A 21,743-nucleotide genomic window follows, 5' to 3' on the forward strand; every position below is an offset into this window, starting at 1 on the left:
ATGTGATGCTGCTATGACAAATGATAAGCTTCTGTACAATTCACGATCTGAGCGTGAATTTCCTGAATTAGTGTGACGGTGTCCTTCATAAAAAATTATTCTTGGATGCACTCATTTCAATATCCCAAACAAGGACTCATTCAGTAAGGGACAATAGCGTGAAAATGTTTGTCAAGCGCCAGTTCTTCCCTTCTACTCCATCTATACCTGTGTGTGTGTGTGTGTGTGTGTGTGTGTGTGTGTGTGTGTGTGTGTGTGTGTGTGTGTGTGTCAGATCTCTGCTAGTCCAGCCATACCTTTCATTCTTAGCTCTGAACACCAGTCGACACTTCTCCAGCAAGTACTTCTCAACTACCGCCCTGCAAGGGAGACACACAGATCAATCAAGTGTGGTTTGTGCACAAATGTTTGATTTATGTACTTATGTCTGATTTCTAAAATAAAGCCAAATGAGTGTGCTGTGAACAACAACAAAAAAAGGTTATGACAGCAGTCATGTTTGAGAGACAAGCTCCCTTCACTGTGAGTGACACTGGCAACTAGGAACTACATACAGTGGGGCAAAATAATATTTAGTCAGCCACCAATTGTGCAAGTTCTCCCACTTAAAAAGATGAGAGAGGCCTGTAATTTTCATCATAGGTACACTTCAACTATGACAGACAAAATGAGAAAAAAAAATCCTGAAAAATCACATTGTAGGATTTTTAATGAATTTATTTGCAAAATAAGGTGGGAAATAAGTATTTGGTCACCTACAAACAAGCAAGATTTCTGGCTCTCACAGACCTATAACTTTAAGAGGCTCCTCTGTCCTCCACTCGTTACCTGTATTAATGGCACCCGTTTGAACTTGTTATTAGTATAAAAGACACCTGTCCACAACCTCAAACAGTCACACTCCAAACTCCACTATGGCCAAGACCAAAGAGCTGTCAAAGGACACTAGAAACAAAATTGTAGACCTGCACCAGGCTGGGAAGACTGAATCTGCAATAGGTAAGCAGCTTGGTTTGAAGAAATCAACTGTGGGAGCAATTATTAGGAAATGGAAGACATACAAGACCACTGATAATCTCCCTCGATCTGGGGCTCCAAGAAAGATCTCACCCCGTGGGGTAAAAATGATCACAAGAACGGTGAGCAAAAATCCCAAAACCACGCGGTTGACCTGCAGAGAGTTGGGACCAAAGTAACAAAGCCTACCATCAGTAACACACTATGCAGCCAGGGACTCAAATCCTGCAGTGCCAGACGTATCCCCCTGCTTAAGCCAGTACATGTCCAGACCCGTCTGAAGTTTGCTAGAGAGCATTTGGATGATCCAGAAGAAGATTGGGAGAATGTCCTATGGTCAGATGAAACCAAAATATAACTTTTTGGTAAAAACTCAACTCGTCGTGTTTGGAGGACAAAGAAGGCTGAGTTGCATCCAAAGAACACCATACCTACAGTGAAGCATGGGGGTGGAAACATCATGATTTGGGGCTGTTTTTCTGCAAAGGGACCAGGACAACTGAAAAGGAAAGAATGAATGGGGCCATGTATCGTGAGATTTTGAGTGAAAACCTCCTTCCATCAGAAAGGGCATTGAAGATAAAGCGTGGCTGGGTCTTTCAGCATGACAATGATCCCAAACACACCGCCGGGCAACGAAGGTCCTGGAGTGGCCTAGCCAGTCTCCAGATCTCAACCCCATAGAAAATCTTTGAAGGGAGTTGAAAGTCCGTGTTGCCCAGCAACAGCCCCAAAACATCACTGCTCTAGAGGAGATCTGCATGGAGGAATGGGCCAAAATACCAGCAACAGTGTGTGAAAACCTTGTGAAGACTTACAGAAAACATTTGACCTCTGTCATTGCCAACAAAGGGTATATAACAAAGTATTGAGATAAACGTTTGTTATTGACCAAATACTTATTTTCCTCCATAATTTGCAAATAAATTCATAAAAAATCCTACAATGTGATTTTCTGGATTTTTTTTCTCATTTTGTCTGTCATAGTTGAAGTGTACCTATGATGAAAATTACAGGCCTCTCTCATCTTTTTAAGTGGGATAACTTGCACAATTGGTGGCTGACTAAATACTTTTTTGCCCCACTGTAAATAAACCAATTCAATTTTACCCAGAAACTCACTGATGAAAATGTGGTTGCCATTCAGTGAGGAAATATAGCCTGGTCTCAGATCTGCTTGTGCACTTGCTATAAGACGTTGGCAAGAAAGCAGAAACAAACAGGCACCCAGGCAAGCCCAAAAAAAATGAACCATCGCACTGATTTAAAAGTGAACGGTATCTTGTTTCTGTGATGATACAGCCATCATGCAGCGACAGGTGTTGCTATGGTATGAAATATGTCATGCAATACATGATAACACAAACACACTGCCTCACCCTCTCACCACCCCACTCTTTAGATAGTTGACCCGGATGAACTTCCCAAAGCGGCTGGAGTTGTTGTTCTGTGCTGTCTTCGCGTTGCCAAATGCCTATTTAGAAACAGAGCGAGAGGAGACATTATTTACAGTTACAAAAACTGATGAGGTACTGTAAACACTACAAATACAGTGCCTTCAGAAAGTAGTCATACCCCTCAACTTATTCCACATTTTCCTGTGTTACAGCCTGAATTCAAAATGGATTAAATATATTTTCTCATCCATCTACACACAATACCCCATAATGACAAAGTGAAAACATGTTTAGAAATTTTGGCAAATTGATTTAAAATAAAATACAGAAATATCTAATTCACACCCCTGAGTCAATACATGTCAGAATCACCTTTGCCAGTGATTACAGCCGTGAGACTCTGGGTAAATCTAAGAGCTTTGCAAACCTGGATTGTACAATAGTTGCACATTATTTTTAAAATTCATCAAGTTAGTTGTTTATCATTGCTAGACAGCCATTTTCAAGTCTTGCTATATATTTTCAAGACAATTTAAGTGAGAACTGTGACTAGGCCACTCAGGAATACTAATCGTTTTGGTAAGCAACTCGTGTACGTGCATACGGAAATTATTCAGACCCCTTCACTTTTCAACATTGTTATTATAGCCTTATTCTAAAATGGATTAAAATAAAAGTCTCAATCTACACACAATACCCCATAATGACAAAGCGAAAACAGGTTTAGAATTAAAAAACAAAAATACATTATTTACTTAAGTATTCAGAGCCTTTGCTATGAGACTTGAAATTGAGCTAAGGTGCATCCTGTTTCCATAGATACTCCTTGACATGTTTCTACAACTTGGGAGTCCACCTGTGGTAAATTCAATTGATTGGACATGATTTGGAAAGGCACACACCTGTCTATATAAAATGTCCCATAGTTGACATTGCATGTCAGAGAAAAAACCAAGCCATGAGGTCGAAGGAATTGTCTGTAGAGCTACGAGACAGGATTGTGTCGAGATACAGATCTGGGGAAGGGTACCAAAGAATGTCTGCAGCATTGACGGTCCCCAAGAAAAAGTGGCCTCCACCATTCTTAAATAGAAGAAGTTTGGAACCACCAAAACTCTTCCTAGAGCTGGCCACTCAGCCTAACTGGGCAAATGGTAGAGAAGGGTCACTGACAGAGCTCCAGAGTTCCTCTCTGGAGATGGGAGAACCTTCCAGGAGGACAACAATCTCTGCAGCACTTGACCAATCAGGCCTTTATGGTAGAGTGGCCAGACGGAAGCCACACCTCAGAAAGAAAAGGACATTACAGCCCACTTGGAGTTTGCCAAAAGGCACATGAAGGACTTTCAGACCATGAGAAACAAGATTCTCTGGTCAGATGAAACCAAGATTGAAATATTCACCATCCCTATGGTGAAGCATGGTGGTGGCAGCATCATTCTATGGGGATGTTTTTCAGCGGCAGAAACTGGGAGCTAGTCAGGATTGAGGGAAAGATGAATGGCGCAAAGTACTGAAAGATCCTTGATGAAAACCTGCTCCAGAGCGCTCGGGACCTCAGACTGGGGCAAAGGTTCACCTTCCCACAGGACAACGACCCTAAAGCACACAGCCAAGAGTGGCTTCGGGACAAGTCTCTGAATGTCCTTGAGTGGCCCAACCAGAGGCCAGACTTGAACCAGATGGAACATCTCGAGATAACTGAAAATTGCTGTGCAGCAACGCTCCCCCATCCAGCCTGACAGAGCTTGAGAAGATCTGCAGAGAAGGGGAGAAACTCCCCAAATACAGCTGTGCCAAGCTTGTAGCGTCATACCCAAGAAGACGCAAGGCTGTAATCGCTGCCAAAGGTGCTTCAACAAAGTACTGAGTAAAGAGTCTGAATGCAATATGTAGATTTTTTATCAAATGTGCAAAAATTCTAAAAAGCTGTTTTTGCTTTGTCAGTATTGGTATTGTGTGTCTATTGATGAGAAAAACAATATATTTAATCCATTTTAGAATAAGGCTGTAATGGAACAAAATGTGGAAAAAGTAAAAGGGGTCTGAATACTTTCCAAATGCACTGTATACATATATTTGGCCTTGTTTTAGGTTATTGTCCTGCTGAAAGGTGAATTTGTCTCCCAGCATCTGTTGGAAAGCAGACTGAAGCAGGTTTTCCTCTTGTATTTTGCATGTGCTTAGCTCTACTCCTTGCCGGTTACAAGCATACCCATAACATGATGCAGCCACCACCATGCTTGAAAATATGAAGAGTGGTACTCAGTGATGTGCTGTGTATGCTCCAAACATAAAGTTTTGTATTCACAATATAGGTTATTTCTTTGCCAATATGTTTTGGAATATGTGTATTCTGTACAGGCTTCCTTCTTATCACTCTGCCACTTAGGTTAGTATTGTGGAGTAACTACAATGTTGTTTATCCATCCTCAATTCTCATATCACAGCCATTAAACTCTAACTGTTTTAAAGTCACCATTGGCCTCGGTGAAATCCATGAGCAGTTTCCTTCCTCTTAAGGACGCCAATATCGTTGTAGTGATTGGGTGTATTGATACAGTATTAATTACACTTTGAATGGTGTAACTTCACCATGCTCAAAGGGATATTCAGTGTCTGCTTTTTTTGTTGTTTACCAATCTACCAATAGGTGTCCTTCTTTGCGAGGCATTGGAAAATCTCCCTCATCTTTGTGGTTGAATCTGTTTGAAATTCACTTCTCGACCGATGGACCTTACAGAGAATTCTATGTGGGGTACAGAAATGCTGTAGTCATTTAAAAAAAATCATGTGAAACACTATTGTTGCACACAGATTGAGTCCATGCAACCTATTACGTGACTTGTTAAGCAAATGTTTACTTCTAAACTGATTTAGGCTTGCCATAACAAAAGGGTTGAATATTTATTGGCTTAAGACATTTTAGCTTTTCATTTCAAATAACATTTCCATAATTCCACTTTGACATTATGGGGTATTGTGTGTAGGCCAGTGACACACAATCATCATTTTATACATGTTAAAAGGCTGTAACAACAAAATGTGGAAAAAGTCAAGGGGTGTGAATACTTTCTGAAGGCACTGTACTGTATGTGTTGTTGTGAGACATTAACTAAATCTGTTTGACGAGCGGATACTGTATGTTTAAAAAGGTCCAATGCAGCATTTTTTTATTATCTCAATATCAAATCATTTCTGGGTAACAATTACCTGGGAGCGGTTTGAGTGGGGAGGTGAAAAGGGAAAATTTGCTGTTATCGGCAGAGAGGTTTAGAACTGGTCTATTAACTTTTTACCACATGGTTAGATCACCATGAAAGGCCAACACCGACACCGTGATGGTTTTCAGAGGGATGTTGTGATTATGACACCATGTCAATTATGAAACCAGTCCTTCTCAGATTACCACGTTTAGTCAGAGAGAGTCATAAGCACAGTCAATCAGAGTCCTGATTGATAAGATGATTTTGTATGCGATTTGTAGGAAATACGCACCATTTACTGAGAATAAAACGGAATTTTCAGAACTTTTTGTTTCCGTTCAAAATCCTATTTTCACTATACCTTAATCCCAAAGCCTAAAATAGAAGTTGAACAAATTCAGGATTTGGACGGGAAAAAAAATCCTGACTTTTCACATTCTTTCTTGTTTTCATACCTTGTCAGGACGTTCTGGTCCTGATAATGTAGGAAAACACACACACACACACACACACACACACACACCTCCAAAAGTATTGGGACAGTGAACATGTTGTTGTTGTTTTGGCTCTGTCGTCCAGCACTTTGAATTTGAAATGATACATATTGGGTGAACCATTTAGAAATTACAGCACTTTTTGTACATAGTTTCCCCCCCCCCCTTATTTTAGGGGACCAAAAGCAATAGAAATCAAATGGTAAATTATGTATTGTGTCATTCTGGAGAAACTATTTTTTGTAGAATATGTTTCTAAAACACTTTAATGTGGATGCTGCCATGATTACGGAAAGTCCTGAATGAATTGTGAATAATGATGAGTGAGACAGTTACAAAATGCTAACCTCCCCTGTTATTGTAATGGTGAGAGGTTAACATGTCTTGTGGGTATGATATTTGTGCATCTAACTTTCTCATCATTATTTATGATTCATTCAGGACTATCCGTAATCATTGTAGTGACTCAGACGGCATCCTTAGCCATTCTCAGAGCATTTTCAGACCAGCTGGCTGGTGTGTTTACGGACATATTCAATCTCTCCCTATCCCAGTCTGTTGTCCCCACATGCTTCAAGATGGCCACCATTGTTTCTGTACTCAAGATGGCAAAGGTAACTGAACTAAATGACTATTGCCCTTTAGCACTCATGTCGGTCATCATGAAGTGCTTTGAGAGACTAGACAAGGATCATATCACCTCCACCTTATCTGTCACCCTAGACCCACTTCAATTTGCGTACCACCCCAATAGGTCCACAGACGATGCAATCACCATCACACTGCACAATCCTGACGGGCCACCCCAGGTGGTGAAGGTAGGAAACAACATCTCCACTTCGCTGATCCTCAACACTGGGGACCCGCAATGGTGACTGCGTGGCCATGCACGCCTCCAACTCAATCATCAAGTTTGCAGATGACAAGACAGTAGTAGGCTTGATTACCAACAATTATGAGTCAGCCTATAGGGAGGAGGTGAGGGCTCCGAGTGTGGTGTCAGGAAAACAACCTCTCATTCAACGACAACAAATGAGATTATGGATGCACCGATATGAAATTTTTGGCCGATACTGATATCCAATATTTTCCAATAAAAACGATGCCGATAACGATATAACAATTTTTTTGCAGCCTTTTAAACATTCTAGTACACTTAAATAGTTGAACCCACACACACACTGACCAAAAAGTTGTTGGCATTTACCTATGTCCCAATTAACAGTAAAACATAATCAAAACCTATTTCTTTCACTGTGCTGTTTCATTGTTCATTTGTTCAGTCTAAACCAGGATTTCATCATTTGTCAAGCAGTGAAGTTTCAGCTCAGTCTGTCCGTGGCGCCTCTTCCTCGGTGCGCACTGTCACTGTGTCCATTTCCATCTTGTCCAGCTGTGTCTAACATTCCACGTAAACCCTGTTTCTTGTCTGCATCGAAGTAGCGGTCCTTGTACCTAGCATCGAGCATAATGGTGACACAGTAGAGGCTCAGTGAGAATGCCACCAAATCACTTGTTCACAGCCTCTAGTAGAGTACTTTTCTAAGTTATGCCAACACAGACCGTCGGGTTGTTGAGCAGGTGTTTCAATACCATGACAGGGTATCACGTCTGCTGCAGACGCAGTTGAGCTTATTTCTCAAGTCAGCTGTTTGAATGGCGCTAGGAGTGTTCATGTTTCCAAGTTACAAACATATTCTCAAATTCCATTGAAATGGCAGCAGTGGTATGAGAACAAGCCCATTCTTGAGCATGCAACACGGCTTTCCTCAGTACGAAATCCTCGTCGACCCTATGTGCTGTCAGACACAGCATGCTCATGGGGCTGACATCGCTGATCCTAAATGTCAGTCGTGAAGCTAATAGCAGTCATGCCCAGAGATGTGCACTTCAACAATACTGTAACTCCGGTAGGGTAACATCGAAAAATAGAGCTTACTTGGGAGTCTGTACCGGTGCTCGCCAGTCGGCGAAAGCCAACATCATCCATGACAGAGAACGGTTGATTGTCAAGTGCATGAATTCCATTATCTTGGAGTTAATGGATTTCGCCTTTTGGAGTTGCCACGCTGAAATTCTTTCTCTTTCAAATGACTGCTCGACTTGTTGACTGCTCGATCCACACAGCAGACATTGTGGGCTATGTTAGGAGTGCTGTATTGCACGTGTATTACTATATTTTTAGTGGCGTCATTACGTCATTTACCTACATTATATAGGTATGCACCTCAGCTTTCGGTTTTGCACATAGGCATTAAACTAGACATTGGGCCGATGCCGATGTTGGCATTTTTAGCTAATATCGTTCGATTCCGATATGCTTACCGATATCGTGTGCATCCCTAAAGGATGTGATCGTGGACTTCAGGAAACAGCAGAGAGAGCACCCCCCACATCGACGAGTGGACAAGGTGAAAAGTTAAGTTCCTCAGCGTACACATCACGGACAAACTGAAATGGTCCACCCACACAGACAGTGTGGCGAAGAAGGCTCAGGAGGCTGAAGAAACTTTGCTTGTCACCTAAAACCCTCAAACCTTTACCGATGCACAAGTGAGAGCATCCTGTCGGGCTGTATCACCGCCTGGTACGGCAGCTGCACAGCCCATAACCGCAGGGCTCTCCAGAGGGTGGTGCGGTCGGCACAAAGCATCACTGGGGGCAAACTACCTGCCCTCCAGGACACTTACAGCACCCGATGTCACAGGAAGGCCAAAAAGATAAAAGACAACAACCACCCGAGCCACTGCCTGTTCACCCCGCTACCATCCAGAAGGCAAGGTCAGTATAGGTGCATCAAAGCTGGGACCGAGAGACTGAAACACAGCTTCTATCTCAAGGCCAGACTGGTAAACAGCCATCACTAACACAGAGAGGCTGTTGCCTACGTACATACAGACTTGAAATCATTGCCCACTTTAATAAATGGATCACTAGTGACTTTAATAATGCCACTTTAATAAAAATGTCACATATCTTGCATTGCTCATGTAACGGATGTGAAACGGCTAGCTACTTAGCGGTGGTGCACGCTAAATAGCGTTTCAATCGGTGACGTCACTTGCTCTGAGACCTTGAAGTAGTGGTTCCCCTTGCTCTGCAAGGGCTGCGGCTTTTGTGGAGCGATGGGTAATGATGCTTCGTGGGTGACTGTCCCTGGTTCGCGCCTGGGTATGGGCGAGGGGACGGTCTAAAGTTATACTGTTACACTCATCTCATATGTATATACTGTATTTTATACCATCTTGCCTATGCCGCTCGGTCATTGCTCATCTATATATTTATATATATTCTTATTCCGTTCCTTTACTTAGATTTGTGTGTATTTAGGTAGTTGTTATGGGATTGTTAGATTACTTGTTAAGATATTGCTGCACTGTCGGAACTAGAAGCACAAGCATTTCGCTACACTCGTAATAACATCTGCTAACCATGTATGTGACCAATAACATTTGATTTTGATTTGATCCACGTGTTTAGAAACAATATATTCTTATTTACAATAAAAGCACACCAAAATGACAATACATTATTTACTTTTAATTTCTATTAGACACAAAATAATCTGAAACATCCATACAAACAGCAAATGCATCCAACAAGTTTGTAGATTCACAAGATTAATGTGTGGATAATTTTCTTTGTTTGGGGACCTAAACCCCTCTCACAGCTGTTTGGCTCTGGTTAATAGATGCATTCAGATAACACAATGGTTGACTAATAACATGTTACAGTTGTGTGAAGACATCAGGGTCGGGTTAAGTAGGCAAAACATTTACTAACAGCAAAATGAAAATTACCATATTTTTCCTCAAACAATATATTTTATATTTTCAACAGATGACAGAAAATGACCCTCTAACTGGACATGTTTAGGTAGTTACCTCTGTTTCAAAAAATATTTTCACAATTTTGGGCCCACTGAACATGACCCAGACTCCACCCCTACAGAAGAACAGTATTTGGGTTGAGGTGGTGGTGGTGTATTGGAGGATTCCAATGAGTGCTACAGTACAGTAGGGGATCCTGTCTTGACGGGTCAGGGCTGTGCCTTCACAGGCGCCTATACAGCCTGCGTACACACAGTATTACTTTGAACACCCTGATCCTTTCTCTCCCCCCAATCTGTCTGTTTTACACATTTTTCCAATTTCTCATTCCCCCCCCTTCCCATCTCCTCTGTCTCGCTCTCTTTCTACCCCTCTCTCTCCTCTCCCTCCAAATCTGACTTCGATATCTCGCTCCCTCCCCCTCCAACAGCCAAGTGTGCCAGTAAAACTGACTGCTAGCCTGAGGAATGTTCCTCCCTCCTCTCCACAGTGAAGTAAACACCATGAGTTATCATCCTCTTTCAAACACAGCTTTTACTTTCCAACAAGAAATATGTCTAGGCTTGTTCTGGTTTCTCCACTCCTCTTTCCCGCTCTCTCGGTTTCTCCACCTCTCCTCTCACTCTGTCTCCTCTAGCCAACGCTCCTCTACACAGCCTCCATAATACACTTTCCCCTACGGAGCTGTAGGGCCCAAACAGAGCAGCAACCAACCCCTCCCTCACACAATAACCAGCCAATCAGCTACTCTCTGATTGGCATGTGAGGGACAGAGGAATTCCCCATTGCAGTTTGAGTCATTACGAGGGAAAAAAAGGAAAATGAAGAAGTAGACCCTAAACATAGGGACCTAGAAATAGTCAACAGCTCTTGGTCTTGTGTGTTTATTAAAAATAGTGTTCCTAACCATACATCTCGGTTTGCCTCGGCTGTGTTCAAGGAAGTGGAATGGAGCTAAACCAAAGAAAAATAAATACACAGAGGAAAAAGTTCCAGCTCTAAATGATCACTGCCTGAGGGTTTGCTGTAGGCCAACTCTGGAAAGACAAGTTTATTGTAGGCCTATGTCTCCTAACCATGTGAAGTGACTGTAGTTTTGGGCATGCTCTCAGATAGAGGGAAGTGGGGCCTAAGGTCCCTGCAATCATAGCATTAACTCTCATAATGGGGAGTCCATCAGGACACCAGAGATTTGTCCAAAACATTGTAGATAATCTGGGTTTGTTTTAATAAAATGTCTCAGAGTAGGAGTGCTAGCCTGATGACTCACACTAAATGATTCTGCTGATCTGTTGTTCGCTACATACTTTAATCTGAGACTGCCATCATTGAAGTTGTTTGTGGTGATGAGGGGCAAGAGGGGACTTTTACAAAACAAAGTAATCATCGATGGGTTCATCTCTAACCAATCACAGTATCAAAGTCTATTACGAACTTTCAAACTGCCGCTATACCTACTTGTGTTCTGGCTCTGGCCAAATCAGACGGCCCGAATGTGTTCGCATTCGGTAAAGGGACGGGGGAGGTAACTCAGATCCAGGCTCATTGCGGATAAGAAACTAACGTCCGTGAGCGTGCCGTAGCGTTTGCCCGGAGCAAGAAGCCTGGGTAGCCAGGCAATAGGAGTGCTGGTCTAGGATCAGTTTAGCCTTTTAGATCATAATGAATAAGATTGGAGGGGGACACGGAGTAAATCACATTACTTCCAAAATACTATAGTTTACTATATAGGCTAAAAATACAAATGTATCACTCATATGTCTCCCGCTCCTAAAAGGTAGGCCATAGCTCAAGATAAAGTGCAAGTCTCTCCAACTCTGCCCTCTTCAAACTAAGTCAAGCCTATTGGCTGATTATAGCCAAGTAATACTGATAGCTTAATATAAATGCGCCATGGGAGAATATTGTAATTTAAGCTATGCTATTTCTTATGTTATTTTGATATTGCCTATAGGGCGCAAAATTGCTGGGACCATGGCTGTCAAGTGAGCTGCGTCACATATGCCTAAAATAACATTGAGGGACTGCGGTTGGGCTTGGGACCAGTTATTGTGGTAGTGGGTGGGAGTCGGACAGAAAGTCAGAGGGTGCAGTATGAAAAGCTACGGGTGCAGGAGGGATGAAGAAATCAGTCCCATGCAGACCTTGCTTATTAGTGCCAACTGCAGAGGCACACCTCAACAAGGCACACCTGTTAATTGAAATGCATTCCAGGTGACTACCTCATGAAGGTGGTTGAGAGAATGCCAAGAGTATGCAAAGCTGTCATCAAGGCAAAGGGTGTCTACTTTGAAGAATCTTTTGATTCTTTTACTTTGAAGAATCTTTGATTCGGGAACAGACTATCTTGGGAAGAGGTGGGAGTGTGGGGCACAGCCCTACTTTGTGCCTTATGTAAGTCGTTACTAATGACAGTACTGCACTTATACAGTAATAACAGCACAGTGGTCTAAGCAGACATACGCTGCTTTCAGAAAGTATTCATACCCTTTGACTTATTCCACATTTTGTTACAGCCTGAATTCAAAATGTATTAAAATGCATCTTTCCCCCTCATCCATCTACACACAATACCTCATAATGAAAAAGTGAAAAATTGTTTGCAAATGTATTGAACATGAAATACAGAAATGTCTCATGTATACAAGTATCCACACCCCTGAGTCAATACATTGTAGAAGCACCTTTGGCAGCGATTACAGCTGTGAGTTTAAGAGCTTTCCACACCTGAATTGTGCAACATTTGCCTGTTATTCAAGCTCTGTCAAATTGGTTGTTGATCATTGCTAGACAACCATTTTCAGTTTTGACTTAAATTGGCTTGAAAATCTAACTCGGCCACTCAGGAACATTCACTGTCTTCTTGGTAAGCAACTCCAGTGTATATTTGGCCTTGTGTTTTAGGTTATGGTCCTGCTGAAAGGTGAATTCATCTCCCAGTGTCTGGTGGAAAGCAGACAACCAGGTATTCCTCTAGGATTGTTCCTGTGCTTAGCTCCATTCCGTTTCTTTGTTATCCTGAAAAACTCCATCGTCCTTAACGATTACAAGCGTACCAATAAGATGATGTAGCCACCACTATGCTTGAAAATATGGCGATGTACTCAGTAATGTGTTGTATTGAATTTGCCCCAAAATTGACACTTTGTATTCAGACAAAAAGTGAATTGCTTTAGTGCCTTATGCAAACAGGATGCATGTTTTGGAATATTTTGTAATTTTTTTCTTCTTCTTCTCACTCTGTCAATTCGGTTAGTTTTGTGGAGTAACTACAATGTCGATGATCCATCCTAAATTCGATCACAGCCATTAAACTCTGTAACTGTTTTAAAGTCACCATTGGCTTCATGGTGAAATCCCTGAGCTGTTTCCTTCCTCGCCGGCAACGGAGTAAGAAAGGATGCCTGTATCTTTGTAGTGACTGGGTGTATTGATACACCATCCAAAGTGGAATTAATAACTTCACTGTGCTCAAAGGGATATGGGAATGTCAGCTTTTTATTTGATTTTTTACCCATCTACCAATAGGTGCCCTTCTTTGCAAGGCAATGGAAAACCTCCCTAGTCTTTGTGGTTGAATCTGTGTATGAAATTCACTGCTAGACTGACGGACCTTACAGATAATTGTATGTGTGGGGTACAGAGATGAGGTAGTCGTTCAAAAATCATGTTAAAAACTTATTGCACGCAGTGAAAAAAGTATTTAGTCAGCCACCAATTGTGCAAGTTCTCCCCCTTAAAAAGATGAGAGAGGCCTGTAATTTTCATCATAGGTACACTTCAACTATGACAGACAAAATGAGGGGGGAAAAATCCAGAAAATCACATTGTAGGATTTGTATGAATTTATTTGCAAATTATGGTGGAAAATAAGTATTTGGTCACCTACAAACAAGCAAGATTTCTGGCTCTCACAGACCTGTAACTTCTTCTTTAAGAGGCTCCTCTGTCCTCCACTCGTTACCTGTATTAATGGCACCTGTTTGAACTTGTTATTAGTATAAAAGACACCTGTCCACAACCACAAACAGTCACACTCCAAACTCCACTATGGCCAAGACCAAAGAGCTGTCAAAGGACACCAGAAACAAAATTGTTGACCTGCACCAGGCTGGGAAGACTGAATCTGCAATAGGTAAGCAGCTTGGTTTGAAGAAATCAACTGTGGGAGCAATTATTAGGAAATGGAAGACATACAAGACCACTGATAATCTCCCTCAATCTGGGGCTCCACGCAAGATCTCACCCCGTGGGGTCAAAATGATCACAAGAACGGTGAGCAAAACCCCCAGAACCACACGGGGGGACCTAGTGAATGACCTGCAGAGAGCTGGGACCAAAGTAACAAAGCCTACCATCAGTAACACACTATGCCGCCAGGGACTCAAATCCTGCAGTGCCAGACATGTCCCTCTGCTTAAGCCAGTACATGTCCAGGCCCGTCTGAAGTTTGCTAGAGAGCATTTGGAGGATCCAGAAGAAGATTGGGAGAATGTAATATGGTCAGATGAAACCAAAATATAACTTTTTGGTAAAAACTCAACTCGTCGTGTTTGGAGGACAAAGAATGCTGAGTTGCATCCAAAGAACACCATACCTACTGTGAAGCATGGGGGTGGAAACATCATGCTTTGGGGCTGTTTTTCTGCAAAGGGACCAGGACGACTGATCCGTGTAAAGGAAAGAATGAATGGGGCCATGTATTGTGAGAAAACCTTCCATCAGCAAGGGCATTGAAGATGAAACGTGGCTGGGTCTTTCAGCATGACAATGATCCCAAACACACCGCCCGGGCAACGAAGGAGTGGCTTCGTAAGAAGCATTTCAAGGTCCTGGAGTGGCCTAGCCAGTCTCCAGATCTCAACCCCATAGAAAATCTTTGGAGGGAGTTGAAAGTCTGTGTTGCCCAAGCAAAAGCCCCAAAATATCACTGCTCTCGAGGAGATCTGCATGGAGGAATGGGCCAAAATACCAGCAACAGTGTGTGAAAACCTTGTGAAGACTTACAGAAAACGTTTGACCTCTGTCATTGCCAACAAAGGGTATATAACAAAGTATTGAGATAAACTTTTGTTATTGACCAAATACTTATTTTCCACCATAACTTGCAAATCAATTCATAAAAATCCTACAATGTGATTTTCTGGATTTTTTCCCCCTCATTTTGTCTGTCATAGTTGAAGTGTACCTATGATGAAAATTACAGGCCTCTCTCATCTTTTTAAGTGGGAGAACTTGCACAATTGGTGGCTGACTAAATGCTTTTTTCCCCCACTGTATGTAACTTGTTAAACACATTTTTACACTTTAGGATTGCCATAACAAAGGGGTTGAATACTTATTGACTCAAGACATTTCAGCTTTTCATTTAGAATTAATAAAAATACATCTCTAAAAATTATTCTACTTCGACATTATGGGGTATTGTGTGTTGGCCAGTGACACAAAATCTCAATTTAATCCATTAAAACAAAAATCAGGCTATAACAACAGAAATTAAAAAATGTAAGGGGTGTGATAGTTTCTGAAGGCACTGTAATAGAGTCAAGATCAAGTCAACGAGATATTTGTATCTAAAAGAAACAATGCTAAAGTAGTGTGTAGGTTAGTAAAGAAGCAGGACTATAAATGAGAATGGCACCGGCACAACAATTATATGGAAAACTACACACAGATTTCTACTGAAAGAGAACCAATGGCTCTCATTAAGCTTTTTGTCATAATTTTGTACAACAGGCTGTATGTTACAGTTTCAGACAGTGGTCTACGGGCTATTGTGGCTAGTTGAGCATAATGTAGGCCTATCAACAAAACCAATGGACCAAATGCCATAACCCCACTGGGCAAAAACTGGTTGAATCAATGTTGTTTTCACGTCATTTCAACCCCAAAATGCAATGTGATGACATTGAATCAAAGTGGAAAACCCATTAGATTAGAAAAAAGTTAGCATAAGGGAATTTCATATTTTTTAACCAAAATCCAATGACATGGTGAAACTTTGTAGATTTCACGTTAGTTGACAACTCAAAACAAATGTAAATCAAAACTAGACGTTGAACTGATGTCTGTGTCGTGGGACATTTTCACGTGGATATAACTGTTGACTTCTATGATATCGCCTACAATAGCCAATATGTGGTGTTCAATGTAGGCCAACATTCCATGAGAATTTATCAAAACATTATGCTTGGCATTAACCATTTTAGGAATGATGTTTAACTTGTCACAATTGGCCAAAAAGGTGACTGAAAGTGGCATTATATTGTGCTATGATGCAAGAAACCGCTTTAAATGAACTGTTATCATTACCATTAAGAGAATCATACAGAAATGTGTGCTACCCTCTGCCTATTGGCTTATTTGCATTTTCAAGCCTGTCTCAAAATAGGACACTTTCCCTTTAAAAAAAGCTCACCGGACTTGCTTTTCAAAGACAGTTAGACATGTACAAGTTTTGTGCTCTTGTAGGAAACAATCACTCCCCCATTGCTGAGCAAAATTAGCTATAACTGGGCTAGTCACTCACAAGCTAGGAAAGAATATCGACATATGTGCACACGCGGCTCTGTTCTGTGATCTCAAATGGGCATATAGGCTACTCTACAACCGCTCATGCATGCCTGTGAAATAGAACAAGGCTACTCCGATGCACTCTTCAACCTACAACAAAATAACCATATATCCACTGTAGAGGAAAGATGGTGTACATTTTAGTGAAGTTCAATCTCGTGCATCTCTGATTGGGCTTGCAATTCTTCTGCGCGGGACGGCTCCAGGAGCTTTGTGGTTGCACATGTACGTAGCTTAGAGGGAACACTGGCCAGAGCATAACTGAGACAGAGTGACTAGCTGGCTGATTGGCTGTTACAGAAGAAATCACTGTCATTTTCTGTGGTAAAGAGACAAGTGGTATTCATTTCACTGAAAAGGTGTTCCCCCATCAAACCTGACTGAGCACTATTCACTCAGCAGCTGGAATGCAGCTCTGGCAGAACTGTTTTGCTCACTAGCCCTGAAAACTGAATCGGAAACAAACCGGAGAGACGGCTGTTTGTCGGGTTACTCATTGCTACTCATCCAGTTGTAAATAGCAGTGATAAACAAACAGAGGAACAACAATGTCTTATTCAATGAAACATGAAATATTGTTTGTGATGTGGTTGCAGTGGGTAGGTTGGAGGTCACACTTCCAGGCGCAAACAGTAAGCTCTCTGTGTGTGTGTGTGTGTGTGTGTGTGTGTGTGTGTGTGTGTGTGTGTGTATTTTCTACCTACGTACATAGTTTCCTGTCTGCCCTAGAGTGCCTTGTTTATTGCATAATGAGCTGAGTTCTCATCTGAAGACTGTTCACACAAAGAGAAACTCAAACTACTGCAGCTCTGACCGGGATCTCGCCTCTGCATATGCATACAAGTCTAGCTCAGTAACACTTCTTACTTTATTTTGAAGTCTTCTTATGCTTTATTAACATTAATAGTACTGATGTGACAAATAGACAACTGCCTTCTTATTTTTAAATCGGTTTTTACGTTAAAACAATAAGAATAAAATCACAAAATTCCACCTCAATTCACAATGCAGTATAATGGTCTTATTATGTACTGTATGTATTAGAAGTCGACCGATTAAATCGGAATGACCGTTTAATTAGGGCCGATTTCAAGTTTTCATAACAATCGGTAATCTGCATTTTTGGACACCGATTATGGCCGATTACATTGCACTCCACGAGGAGACTGCGTGGCAGGCAGGCTGACTACCTGTTATGCGAGTGCAGCAAGGAGCCACGGTAAGTTGCTAGCTAGCATTAAACTTATCTTATAAAAAAAAACAATCAATCTTAACATAATCACTAGTTAACTACACATGCCTTTCTTAAAATCAATACACAAGTATATATTTTTAAACCTGCATATTTAGATAATATTGCCTGCTAACATGAATTTATTTTAACTAGGGAAATTGTGTCACTTCTCTTGCGTTCTGTGCAACAGATTCAGGGTATATGCAGCAGTTTGGGCCGCCTGGCTCGTTGCAAACTAATTAGCCAGAATTGTACATAATTATGAAATAACATTGAAGGTTGTGCAATGTAATAGCAATATTTAGACTTATGGATTACACCCGTTAGATAAAATACGGAACGGTTCCGTATTTCACTGAAAGAATAAACGTTTTGTTTTCGAAATTATAGTTTCCGGATTTGACCATATTAATGACCTAATTTGTTGTATTTCCGTGGGTTATTATATTATAATTAAGTCTATGATTTGATAGAGCAGTCTGCCTGAGCGGTGGTAGGCAGCAGCAGGCTCGTAAGCATTCATTCAAATAGTACTTTACTGCGTTTGCCAGCAGCTCTTCGCAATGCTTCAAGCATTGCTCTGTTTATGACTTCAAGCCTATCAACTCCCGAGATTAGGCTGGCAATGCTAAAGTACCTATTAGAACATCCAATAGTCAAAGGTATATGAAATACAAATGGTATAGAGAGAAATCGTCCTATAATAACTACAACCGAAAACTTCCTACCTGGGAATATTGAAGACTCATGTTAAAAGGAACCACCAGCTTTCATATGTTCTCATGTTCTGAGCAAGGAACTTAAACGTTAGCTTTCTTACATGGCACATATTGCACTTTTACTTTCTTCTCCAACACTTTGTTTTTGAATTTAAACCACGTTTCATTATTTATTTGAGACTAAATTGATTTTATTAATGTATTAAGTTAAAACAAGTGTTCATTCAGTACGGTTGTAATTGTCATTAATACAAAAAATTATATATATATATATATATATATATATATCTTTTTTTTTTTTTAACCGTCCGTTTAATCAGTATCGGCATTTTTTGGTCCTCCAATAATCGGTATCGGTGTTGAAAAATCATAAAATCGGTTGACCTCTAGTATGCATGACCGCTAGGGCTGGGCAAGGAAATAACACTATATATACAAAAGCATGTGGACAACCTTTCAAATTAGTAGATTTGGCTATTTCAGCCACACCCATTGCTGACAGGTGTGTAAAAGTCAGTTCATCAAATTTCTGCCCTGGTAGAGCAGCTCAGGTCAACTGTAAGTGCTGTTATTGTGAAGTGGAAATGTCTAGGAGAAACAATGGCTCAGACGTAGGACACAAGCTCACAGAATGGGACCGCCGTGTGCTGAAATGCTCAAAAATCATCTGTCCTCGGTTGCAACGCTCACTAGAGTTGCAAACTGCCTCTGGAAGCAACGTCAGCACAAGACCTGCTCATTGGGAGCTTCATGAAATGGGTTTACATGGACGAACAGCCGCACACAAGCCTAAGATCACCATGTACAATGCAAAGCGTCGGCTTGAGTGGCATAAAGCTCTCCGCCATTGGACTCTGGAGCAGTGGAAACGCATTCTCCGGAGTGATGAATCACGCTTCATCTGGCAGTTCGAAGGACGAATCTGGGTTTGGCGGATGCCAAGAGAACGATATCTGCCCGAATGCATACTGCCAACTGTAAAGTTTGGTGGAGGAGGCTGGGGCTGTTCTTCATGGTTTGGGCTAGGCACCTTAGTTCCAGTGAAGGGAAATCTTAAGGCTACAGCATACAATGACATTCTAGACAATTCTGTGCTTCCAACTTTGTGGCAGCAGTTTGGGGAAGGCATTTCCTGTTTCAGCATGACAATGCCCCAATGCACAAAGCGAGGTCCTTAAGAAATGGTTTGTCAAGATCGGCGTGGAAGAACTTGACTGGCCTGCACAGACCCCTGACCATTGAACACCTTTGGGATGAATCGCAGCAATGTTCTAACATCTAGTGTAATGCCTTCCTAGAAGAGTGGAGGCTGTTACAGCAGCAAAAGGGGGGACCAACTCCATATTAATGCCCATGATTTTGGAATGAGATGTTTGATAAGCAGGTATCCAGATACTTTTGTTCATGTAGTGTATATCTACTGCAGTCATATACCCTTGAAAGCACCTCGGCACGTTTGTTGGTTTTTAAGGCTACACTACAGCTTTTTAAATGCAGACACAAAACCTTCTCTGGAGATAAAAACTATGCGCCACTGAACGGGCCTTTTACTTGTCTGCAAAGGAATGCTGCTTCTGAAGCAGGCCTAACACCCCCCACACACACACACTTACCTCCAGCACAGGCCCAGCTCCCAGTATGGTCCTCTTCACCCCGCTGCTGTAGCCCTTCTGACTCAACGCCGTCAGACAGTGAATCAGGAAGTTGGTGCTCTGGGTCTTCCCTGATCCGCTCTCCCCTGATATCACCACACACTGGTTCTCCTGCTGCTTTAGCATGGTGTGGTATGCCACATCCGCCACTGCAAAGATGTGAGGGCTTAATTTTCCAAGTGGCTGGTTGTTGTACATCATGACATACTTAGGGTTGTAGATGGGCAGGAACTTGAAGGGGTTAATTGCCACCAGGATGCCCCTGGCGTACGTGTAGATGTTGTGTTTGTAGAAGCGCAGGCGCAAGGCGGCCAGGATAGTGTCCTCGGTCAGGGTGGAGAGGCTGCACAAGTCATCATATTCCTCTAATGAAGGTACACCACCACCGTCCATCTCTGACCCCAGAGCCCCTTCACCTCCCTGGGCTTGGAGGATGAAGTAATACCCCTTCTCCTGGGGATGCCGTTTTCTGGCCCCTGGGGGCCAAAGCAACACCCTCTCCACAGGCATCTCAGTGTCCCCTAGCCTCCTCTCCTCCCCTTCAGCCTGCCTGACTTCCAGCAGGGCATACGGACTGGTCATGTCCAGGCCCAGAGTGGCCCCTGCTTTCTGGATGACCATGGCCGCTGTGGCCCCTGGGCTGACCTGGAGAGTACAACATGCTGCTTTGTCCTGGGACAGGCGTGGGTAGATCTGGAGGAAGACGGCCTGCGGCTGTTGTTGATCTACGTCCAGGCTGGCCGCTCCTACCACACCGTCAGACACACTCATCCTGCTGGCTGACACACAAACAGGACCTCTCCAGCATACCTCACTAGCACTGCCTTCTCCCAATCAGGATGTAACCACTGGGTAGGGAGAGAGGGAAAAGAATGCGGTAGAGTCAGGGAGGAGTATGGGAGATACAGTGGAATCGGAAAGCATTCAGACCTTTTCACTTTTTCTACATTTTGTTAAGTTACAGCCTTATTCTAAAACAGATACAATTGCTGTTTTTTCTCATTAAATCTACACACAATACCCCATAATGACGAAGCAAAAACTGATTTTTTGAAATGTTTGTCAATGTAAAAAAAAAGAAGAAATAACACATTTACATAAATGTTCAGACCCTTTACTCAGTACTTTGTTGAAGCTACTTTGGCAGTGATTAGTTTCAAGCCATTTTGTGTATGACTCTACAAGCCTGGCACAGCTGTATTTGTGGAGTTTCTCCCATTCCTCTCTGCAGATCCTCTCAAGCTCTGTCAGGTTGGATGGAGAGCGTCGCTGCACAGCTCTCCAGAGATGTTTGATCAGGTTCAATTCCGCGCTCTGGCTGGGACACTCAAGGACATTCAGAGACTTGTCCCGAAGCCACTCCTGCGTTGTCTTAGCTGTGTGCTTAGGGTTGTTGTTCTGTTGGAAGGTGACCTTTGCCCCAATCTGAGGTCCTGAGCACTCTGGAGAAGGTTTCCATCAAGGATCTCACTGTAATTTGCTCCCTTCATCTTTCCCTTGTTCCTGACTAGTCTCCCAGTCCCTGCCGCTGAAAAACATCCCCATAGCATGATGCTTCCTCCACCATGCTTCACTGTAGGGATGGTGCCAGGTTATCCCCATACATGACGCATGGCATTGA

General features: G+C 42.2%; 1 protein-coding gene across 7 annotated transcripts in view; it reads right to left on the reverse strand.

The window, feature by feature from the left end:
• LOC109871955 (unconventional myosin-IXb) overlaps positions 1-21,743 on the reverse strand; it is a 72,839-nt gene that overhangs the window by 42,254 nt on the left and 8,842 nt on the right. For all 7 annotated transcript variants that reach the window (XM_031806600.1, XM_031806596.1, XM_031806598.1 and 4 more), the window contains exons 2-4: positions 20,084-20,970; positions 2,397-2,491; positions 297-359 (exon numbers count right to left, since the gene is read on the reverse strand). In XM_031806600.1, coding sequence (XP_031662460.1) covers positions 297-359; positions 2,397-2,491; positions 20,084-20,893 — 968 coding nt within the window. In that variant the 5' untranslated portion in view covers positions 20,894-20,970. The remainder of the gene's footprint in view (positions 1-296; positions 360-2,396; positions 2,492-20,083; positions 20,971-21,743) is intronic.

Source organism: Oncorhynchus kisutch, linkage group LG27 (genome assembly GCF_002021735.2).
Source record: "Oncorhynchus kisutch isolate 150728-3 linkage group LG27, Okis_V2, whole genome shotgun sequence".
NCBI lineage: Eukaryota > Metazoa > Chordata > Actinopteri > Salmoniformes > Salmonidae > Oncorhynchus > Oncorhynchus kisutch.